We start from the raw sequence: 9,827 nt of genomic DNA on the forward strand, positions 1-9,827 counted from the left end.
TAGACTTTCTTTGAAAGGAGTATTTACTAGGAAACATAATGATATTGAGGTAAGGAAGAAAATGGGAAGATAAAGGCATGGAGAGGATGTGAGTTTAAATAGAATAGTGTTGCAGATTTGTGCTGAGGTCTAACTAAAGACTGAAGGGAAAGAATGAGCCAGCCAAATGAACAAGTGAAAGAGTTCTAGGAAGAGCTAAAACAAAGGCCTCAAAGTAGAACCAAACCTGAAGAGGATTAAGCAGGAAATAAGAGGAGAGCAAAGCCAGGAAAGCCTCAAGGAGGAAGGGAACACGTGCTTTTAATAGAAGCACTACAAGACATGACTCACATTAAATCTTTGTTTCATATGAAGAGAAATATATATACACAGTTATGAATGTTTAAATAGCTATAATTTACATAAAAAGTAATCATTTACCATTTTTTCTGTCTGTCTTTCTCTCTTTTTATTTCCTTCTATCTTTCTTTGGGTCTCATATAGCCTAGACTAGTCATAAACTCACTGTATATGTGATAGATTTTTTTAATCTTGATCCTCTTCCTTTTGTCTCCTGGATGCTGGGATTACCAATATGAGCCACCATGTCTGGCACTCTCTTTTTCTCTTTCTTGACAGAACAAAGTAGATCTGATACCATGACTTCCTATCAAAGTATCCATACATAATTTAATGTCCATTATCTGTAAATAAAGACTTCTCTAACATTTGTATTTTCACATAGAACATTTATTTTATTAATGTCAACTAGCATCTGATCTATATTCAGAGTACATTTTCCTCAATGTTTTTAAGCCTGGGATTCATTCAAGATCTACATAGTAGAAGCTATGTATGGTGGAAGTCACCTGCAATCCCAGTATCTAGAAAGTTAAGCAGAATCAAGTGTGCAAGAATGGGCAAGTATTAGCTAAAAACATTTGCATCAGAAAGGAAAAACAGATTTGCAGTCATCTGAAAAATGGAGAAAGCAGTACAAATGTCTGGAACAGGGTTAAGAACCAGCTTTAGCTATGCTAGGTAAGATGCTTATTGATCATCCAAACAGCAGTGTCTAATACTCAGCTGAATATGCTTAGATCTGGAATTTGGAAAAGAAAAATTGGGAGAAAAAAAGAAAGCCTTATAAAGTCGGTATTAAATTCTTTAGGCTAGAGGAGATCACCACAAAACAAGAGCAGAGAGAGAACTAGCAGCTGAGATGACCCACTATAAAGACGTTGCGAAGAAGAGGAAGACCCAACAAAGAAGGACTAAGAATGGACAACCATGAACAGCAGGAAAATCTCATTATGTAAGAAGCTATGTGAAGGAGTTTTATCAGGGAAGAGGGGATTCAATCAGATCAAGTATGTTTAGGAGAATTAATTATACCTAATAATAAATTTCACGATGAAGAGGTGAATTTAACAAGAGTTTAAAAGTGAAAAGTTTGTGAAAGTGAAAGCATGATTGGGGTGGATTAAGAAAGAACAGAAAGTTGATGGTGATTGAAGAGGGTGCAAAATACTTGTACAAAAGAGCAAGTCATAAGTGACATATGTACCTTCCAGCAAAATGTTCCACTTGAGACAGTGAAAACTGTCCTTATTGCACATTCGTCCTCAGATCTTCAGAGAAGATTAAGTAGAAAATGTATTTATTAGGGATGTTGTTTAGCAAATTACAAGGCAAGAGCTGAAAAGTGGTCAAAGTGTGAGTCAGGGTGATCTTGTCCCATAAGGAATTTAAGCTGGGTATGAGGGCATCCTCAGTTGAGAAACAATAAGAAGGAGGATAAGATCGCTTTATTGCTGATCATATGGAGATTAGAGAAAGTGAGTTAGAGATACAAGAAGTATAATCCCATAATCCAATGTGACATGGGAAGTTGGGATCATGGTAGAATTAGCATCCACCATTATGTCATAAATATTTTTTGCTTTTGTCAAAACCAGTAATAGGCATGTTTTCTTACCTCTGATGAAGATGGTCGACTTGGATTGAGCGACATGTTGACCAGTGTCTCAATGGGATAGTTATCAGGTGGAGTTTTGGATATTTATTATATCTTTCTTCATTTAAGCAGCATTAAATAAGTATTTAAATAGATTTTTGGTTTAAGATAGCATTCCAGCTATTTCTGGTCTCTGATGTGTTCAAAGAGTAAAGAGAAAAACATAAAAGCTTTAATAGAAACCCAAAATATAAGCTCACAGATATATATATAATCTTATTATTCTCATTTAAAAGGATATTATACAGTAAGTAGGCCAGTGGTTCTAAGAAAAAGCACACTCGGCCGGGCGTGGTGGCGCACGCCTTTAATCCCAGCACTTGGGAGGCAGAGGCAGGCGGATTTCTGAGTTCGAGGCCAGTGTGATCTACAGAGTGAGTTCCAGGACAGCCAGAACTATACAGAGAAACCCTGTCTCAAAAAAACCAAAAAAAAAAGAAAAAAAAAAGCACACTCTATATAGATAGCCTTCTTAACTTATAATGGTGTGGAAGTGATAAGTGTTCTTGAATTTTAGAATTGTTGTTTCTTCCTGAGCTAGCGACATGCCACTTGATATTCCTTGGAATGCTGGGCAGTAACAGTAAGCCGCAGCTCTGCCAGGTACAAGGTCATAAAGGGGAGTGCTCTTTTTTTTTGTTTTGTTTTTGTTTTTTCAAGACAAGGTTTCTCTGTATAGCCTTGGCTGTCCTGGAACTCACTCTGTAGACCAGGCTGGACTCGAACTCAGAAATCTGCCTGCCTCTGCCTCCCAAGTGCTGGGATTAAAGGCGTGTGCCACCATGCCTGGCTAAAGGGGAGTGCTCTTGCTGAGCCATAATAAATCAGTAAATCACTCGATCACTAGTAGTAAATGCCTTTTATTTTCAATTTACAGTGGACCACCATGCCAGTGGAGGATAACAAACTGGTAATTACATTTGACAAGGTTATGGTTTACTATTTACTAAACAATTCACTTTTTGTGGGTCAAAATGTTGGGTTAAACATATACTAATATATAATATAGAAATATACTTTAAAAAAATTTATACCAATGGCCATGGAATGATGAAAACTGCTTTCTTATGCATTTCTTCCAGGACATAGCATAAATGTAAGCAACCATTCTAGTTAAAAATACTAATCTTTAGCCGGGCGTGGTGGCGCATGCCTTTAATCCCAGCACTCGGGAGGCAGAGGCAGGCGGATTTCTGAGTTCGAGGCCAGCCTGGTCTACAGAGTGAGTTCCAGGACAGCCAGGGCTATACAGAGAAACCCTGTCTCGAAAAACCAAAAAAAAATACTAATCTTTAACTATATTAGGCATTATTTTTATGTTATTTTCCGTGGTTTTCCTCATAGAATTTATGGCAATTTATATCAATGAATGATAAAATGTGTGTGTATATACATATATATATATATATATGATAAAAACAAAGTAGTTGAAATATTATTCTAAATAGAAATTTCCGAAGTTGCCAATCCTTGATGATACTTACACTAACTCAGTGAAAGCTTTTTTGTATTTAAAGGAAGAGTGCACTTTTTGTATTACTGTTACACTGTTCTCCAAGTAGTAACAACATACAAACCCAAAACTCTTCTAACCTCTTAATACATCTTATTTATTATATATGCATATTATATATAAATGCATTAATAATGCATTTAATACAACTAATACTTAGCTCTATGAAATACTACTAGATACCACTATTGACTTTAACAGTATCAAAATTAATAGTTATTTTGTGGCATATACAATCTTTTGAATCAAATTAGATTCACATATTACTGGCCCCCAAGATCTGGTTTTCCCTACAAGCAGATCCTCACATATACCATGTGATGCTATATAAACCTTGCTCTCTGATTTAAAGCTATTGGTTTAATAAAAGTGGCTACATCCAATTATTGGGCAGAATATAAGTAGGCTAAGTTTCAGTTACCTGGCTGAGGATCACAGGTAGGGACCATAAAGAAGAAGAAGGAGATGAAGGAGAAAGGACAGAGAGAATAGAGGTCTCCATTAGATGTGATGAATTAGGAGCAGATGCCCAAGTGAAATGTCCCTGAGAACCGACTAGTGGGGCAGAACTAACCCAAGCGGGACTCAAACAGCAAGCACTTGGGGAGCAGACAGTCTAGCGTATAGAAAAGTAGATTAGTGGTAACCCCCAGTGATTGTGCTAAGCTGATTAAATAAATCTAGAGGACTCAGCCTCGATTATTGGGGCACTGGATGGGTCATATTAATAACTAATAGAGTTATTAAGTAACATTTAAAGTACCACTTATATAAGCATGAATTAGCTAAACAGTATTTGAATTAAGAAACTGAAAACTTTATGCAGATATATTAAATATTTAATTCAGAACAAACTTGTAATTAAGAGAACTCTAGAACTATCAATAAAGATCTACTTTACTATTGTTTTTTGGTAAACTACACTCTAGTGTGCTTTTTCTCAAGTAATAGCAAAGTAGCACTATTTAGCAATATTTTAGTCGTGTTTAGAAATTTCTAGCTGGACAAGTAATAGAGACCAAATTCTTTGTGTATGTGTCTGTCTGTCTGTGTTTTCTTTTGTTTTGTTTTTCCCTCAAGACAGGGTTCTCTGTGTAGCCTTGGCTGTCCTGGAGCTCACTCTGTAGATCAGGCTGGCTTCAAACAAAAAGATCTAACTGCTTCTGCCTCCTGAGTACTGGTATTAAATATGTGTATCACCACCATCGCTGGTTGAGACCGAAGTTTTAGATAGCTAAAAACAAATAAAAGGGCCTGTTAGGAAGCTAAGTCCATTAGGAATAAGATTTGGTGGCAGGGGACCCTCCCAAGATTTTCAAATATGATTTGGTAGCTGCTGAAGAAAACAATATAGGGAAAGAAGTTATGAAGCAGTCATCATAGCCACTAGGCATGCTCACGCCATGAGAAAGCTCTACTTTTTTGAGGTTATAAAGATTTTAAAAACAGATTGACTAAGCAAATGCATGGTAACAGACAAACTAGATGAAACTAGTTATAAGGAACAAAGGCCAGAATTTTTGCTGCTAAAATTCTCAATGTTTGACTTTCTTGCTGTTTGGCTTATCTGTGACATAGTTCTAGTTTTGAAGTTTCACATAGAATCAATTTCCATGACTTGTCTACATTATCTTTACAATAATAACCTCACCCAATGCTTGACTAACTTGAATGAATCTGTTATTAATAATAAATTTAAATTAAAACTTGGGCATGATTAGAATTTCAAGTTAATCCTAACCAAATCATTTCACATACTAAATACTAACATAACATTTGGATTTTCAAACAAATGGGCAAAGTAATACCAATTAGAATATAAAGAAATCTGACGAGCAAAGAGAAGATGACTATACAGTCCTAATATAATCTTCTATGTACTACAATAGTTTGCTTTACAACCTTCCTGTCAAGAATGGATGATCAATCGTATCTTGTATACTAATTTCAATCAACAGTTACCAATGTGCCTAAAAGTGAGTTGTTTAGTCTGGGGGTTCAGTGCAGTTGGGAATCACTTGTATAGTGCATGCAAAGCCCTTAAGTTTGAGCCCCCAGAACCATCTGTTAAAAGTCAAGTTATTGAAAAGTATCCCAAGGTCACATCTGATCTTAGCAGAAGAAGTCTACAGAGATCCATCAAAAATAACTTTGAGACTCAGCTCCAGAGCTAAAATCAAACTTTAAAATTTTTCAGTATTCTTCAAAGTAAATAAGGATTTGAGAAGCTTTTAGTTATCGAGACAAGCAAATACAAAGAAACACGCAGTGACCAGAAATCCCAATAACCACTAAAATTGGAAGCTGATTGAGGCTATATTTACATCTATCAGAACGCCATAGAAAGCAATCACACAGATTGAGCACTAGCAAAGCAGGGTTCTAGTCCTCCAAACTATATAAGGCCATTCATTGTGGTCTATGCCTCAGTCATAAACCTGATGAGAAAATGACTTGAGCTTAAGATTCTTTCCAGTTCTTAAATTCATTCGGGTAGTGATAATACCTTTAAACAAGAGAAATCAGAATACAGTCTGCCTTAAGGCAGATGATGGGAAGACACAGATCTCTCTGATTAGGATAGATTCAGGTTCTATTTCTGTTCTGAGAGTTTTGTCCTGCCTAGTACACGGGTGACCCAATAAAGTGCCAACCCTCCTGTCTCAGTCAGGGTTTCTGTTCCTGCACAACATCAGGACCAAGAAGAAGTTGGGGAGGAAAGGGCTTATTCAGCTTACACTTCCACACTGCTGTTCACCACCAAGGAAGTCAGGACTGGAACTCAAGCAGGTCAGGGAGCAGGAGCTGATGCAGAGACCATGGAGGGATGTTCTTTACTGGCTTGCCTCCCCTGGCTTGCTCAGCCTGCTCTCTTATAGAACCCAAGACTACCAGCCCAGAGATGGCACCACCCACAAGGGGACCTCCCCCTTGATCACTAATTGAGAAAATGCCTTACAGCTGGATCTCATGGATGCATTTCCCCAACTGAAGCTCCTTTCTCTGTGATAACTCCAGCCTGTGCCAAGTTGACACAAAACTAGCCAGTACACCTCCTAAAAGGTAACTTGTGTTAGCTAAATAAACCAAGTGCCCAGGGACATCTCTGAACCTACACACCATTAGGGTATATTTAAGACTTGTATTACTAATTGATGAAGTAAGTCTATTCATAATGATGTCTTGACCTGTTGATTTGAGCCTGTGGCAGTACAGTATATCGTGGCAGGATCACATGACAGAGGTTTATGATATGAAATGAAAAGACTGAGGAAGAGGCGAATCAATGGCATGTTTGCCTTCCTTCTACTAGGCCCAACCTTCCAATAGTCCACAGGCAGGCAATCAAACTTTAGCATTTTGACCTTTGGAGTGTATTTAAGACAGAACTCATAGCATAAGGTGAATGCTAATGTGGTAAGATAGAAGGACAGAAATGTAACATTTTAGAGTAAAAATATTTAATGCCCCATTCCCTGAAAAATACAATATGCATAAATGTTGATTAAAAATACAAATCTTCATTGGCTATCTTAAACACTTTTGCAAACATTTCTTTAACAAAATTTCCCTATAAGTTCCATATTCAATTATGAAAACTAATTATTATACCAACAGATTAGCAAAGCCATAGAAAGAAATGTATTGCATGTATGTAACAGGAAAAAAAAATTGGGAAACCTATGTTGTAGGAATTTTTTTAGAAGCAAGTCCAGGGCTCATTTTGATAACAAAGTCTATCTTTAATCATGTTATATGTAAACACATGGTAAAGCCTTTGAAATATTTTAGAACATCGTGCAAGGTTAAAAAGAAGCTTTTACTAGGAGATATTGATAGTTCATGAACTAATACTCATATCTTCGAATGTAAATTAATTTAAAGGCTATTTTATTTTCCTTCTTTTCAATCCCAATATGTATTGCTTATTGGACATAGTATAAAACTATGATGGCATCTGGTGTTTGAGACAGCAATACACTCTGGTTTCCTAACTCAATAGTTTGGGGAAAGGAAAATAAACTTTCTAACACTAAGTCAAAATTGTCTATTCCTCAACATTTTCTTAATATCGGGTACTGTACCATGGAAAATCTTCTTTGAAATTCCTTCCAGCACATTCCATAGTTCTTAAGTATTATTGTAACTAATATAAAGTAGAATGTTCTTTAAGTTACACCTTAATCTTAGAAATCTGCATTTTAGCGTACATTATAGGTAACAGGGCACAAAATAAAATATTTGTGTTACACTTCGTATTAATTCATTTATTTTGGAGGCGCAAGCCTTTAATCAAAGTGCTTGGAAGGCTGTGGGGTTCGAGGCCAGCCTGGTCTACATGGAGTTTCAGGCCAGCCAGAGCTACAAAGTGAGACCCTGTCTCTAACAATATGGTTTGTTCGTTCGCCTTTTAAATTATGTATTGATGTACGTGTGTGAATGCGAACGTTCCCAGACTCCAGTGAGGGTGACAGTAGCCCAGGACTTGGTGCTTTTGAGTTGCCCAGCGTGGGTGCTGGGAAGAGTGACCTTAGGTCCTCTGCACGAGGGCTCGGTTCCCCAGTCCTATAACCGCCATCTTCCAGCCTCAGTTTTCATATTCTTTTTTTTTTTTTTTATAAGAGTTTTCATATTCTTTACACACATAATTTCATTTCGTTTCATTTTTTTTTTTTCAAGAAATCCAGGGAGCGTTTTAATTTCGGCGGTTTAGACGGCTTGCCCAAGCACACCAGGGCAAGCAGTAGGGCAAAATTCAAACCCAAGTTTCTTGAATGGTCACTGTTAAGGATTGGGTAAAACACCAAACTGATATTAACTGCTCAGTAACGCGATGTGTTGGCCCAGAGCAAACCATGTCATTGTTCTCAGTATCCCAAAGAAACAGCACTCACGACGAACCTCCTGTTTAGAGATGTTAGGTCAGAACAGGACTAATTTAAATCTTACTAAACTTCTGAGTCCTCTGAAAACCCCGCTGGGTTCATCAGTTACAAGCCCGAAGTCAGCAATTACAGGGACATCAAAAGAGCAAACGATCCCCGAACGCGAACGCTTTATTTTTTAAAAAGCACGGGGGACCGATTCCAGAAAGACAGCGCTAACAGGAAGCTGTGCGGGGCGGCCCGCACCTCTCGGCGACAGGCCAGCCTCGGACCGTCCAGGGTCCCGCAGCCCGCCCGGGTCGGTTAAGGCGCCCTCGGCCCCGGGCTGGGCGAGCTGCGGCCGGCGCCGCCCGTTTGCCCGAGGGCGCCTCACACAGGGCTGAGCTGGCCCGACGGACTTGGGACGTGTCACCGGCGCCCCGAGGCAGCGCGGCCACGTCCCTCACCCCGCCGTCGGTCGCGGACCTCCCTCCCACCGCGGCCTGCCCCTCCGCCGCCGCGCTCCCGAGTCCGCCCCGGGGCGTCCCCTTACCTCGCCCTAACCAGCCCCTCCAGAGGCGGAAGGCGCCGGCCGGGCGTCGGGCCGCCCCGCCCCCGTCGCCACCGCGCCCACCGGCCGCTCCGCCCCTTCTCACTCGCGCGCGCGGGGGAGCCCTCGGCCGTCCCCCGGGGAGGAGAGGGGGCCGTCGGCGCGCATGCGCGGCGCGCACAGCACCGGAAACTTCGACGAAGTTCGGAGCCCCGCCCCCGCNGTCCCGCGACCTGCCGCCCCCTGCCCTGACTGACGAGTCGGCCCGGCTGTCCCGAGCGCCATGTCGGGTTCTTCTAGCGTCGCCGCCATGAAGAAGGTGGTCCAGCAGCTCCGGCTGGAGGCCGGGCTCAACCGCGTGAAGGTGAGCGGGCGTGGGCGGGCGGTGGGCCCCGGGGTTGGGGGGAAGCGCGAGGCGACACGCGGCTCCTCCGGCCGGGCCGGGCCGAGGGCGAGGAGGGGGCCCGCCCTTCCGCCGCCCGCCGACTCTTGGCGGCCCCGGCGGGTCCCGCCAGCGACTTCCGTGTCGCACGTCTCACCCCAGACTCACTCCCAGCCCTCGTCCTTAGAACACACACGAGTCCGCCCGGGTAGCTCCAGACAGCGGCCTGAGGAGCAACTTTTGTTGGCGGATCGTCCCGGGAGTCCCCGGACTCCTCCTTCGTTGGGTCCAGCCTCGAACAAAGAGGTGTTTGGAGCAGACGCCGCGGCGTGCTCGCGGCTGACCTTGCTGGGCTTGGGGTGTCTGTTTACTGTTTCTCATGCCCGAGAAACCCATGGGCGCTGGCCTGGGACCTTGCGGTCTTGTTGGGGGGACAGGCCTTCTGTCCATGTTGGTAGACAGGCATTCAGACGCTTTGGTTATAAGGACCGTTTGGTTGTGGTTTTTTTTTTTTTTTTTTT

At 41.5% G+C, this 9,827-nt stretch overlaps 2 protein-coding genes across 2 annotated transcripts in view; one reads left to right on the forward strand and one right to left on the reverse strand.

Moving 5' to 3' along the window:
- Positions 1-2,120, reverse strand: part of Spata1 (spermatogenesis associated 1) — a 30,464-nt gene extending 28,344 nt beyond the window's left edge. Inside the window, exon 1 of the mRNA XM_029537502.1 lies at positions 1,958-2,120. Coding sequence (XP_029393362.1) covers positions 1,958-1,993 — 36 coding nt within the window. The 5' untranslated portion in view covers positions 1,994-2,120. The remainder of the gene's footprint in view (positions 1-1,957) is intronic.
- A 6,977-nt stretch (positions 2,121-9,097) lies between these two features.
- The window catches only part of Gng5 (G protein subunit gamma 5), a 6,153-nt gene continuing 5,423 nt past the window's right edge, over positions 9,098-9,827 (forward strand). The window contains exon 1 of the mRNA XM_021196750.2: positions 9,098-9,288. Within this exon, the coding sequence (XP_021052409.1) occupies positions 9,208-9,288 (81 nt within the window). The 5' untranslated portion in view covers positions 9,098-9,207. The remainder of the gene's footprint in view (positions 9,289-9,827) is intronic.

Source organism: Mus pahari, chromosome 4 (genome assembly GCF_900095145.1).
Source record: "Mus pahari chromosome 4, PAHARI_EIJ_v1.1, whole genome shotgun sequence".
Lineage (NCBI taxonomy): Eukaryota > Metazoa > Chordata > Mammalia > Rodentia > Muridae > Mus > Mus pahari.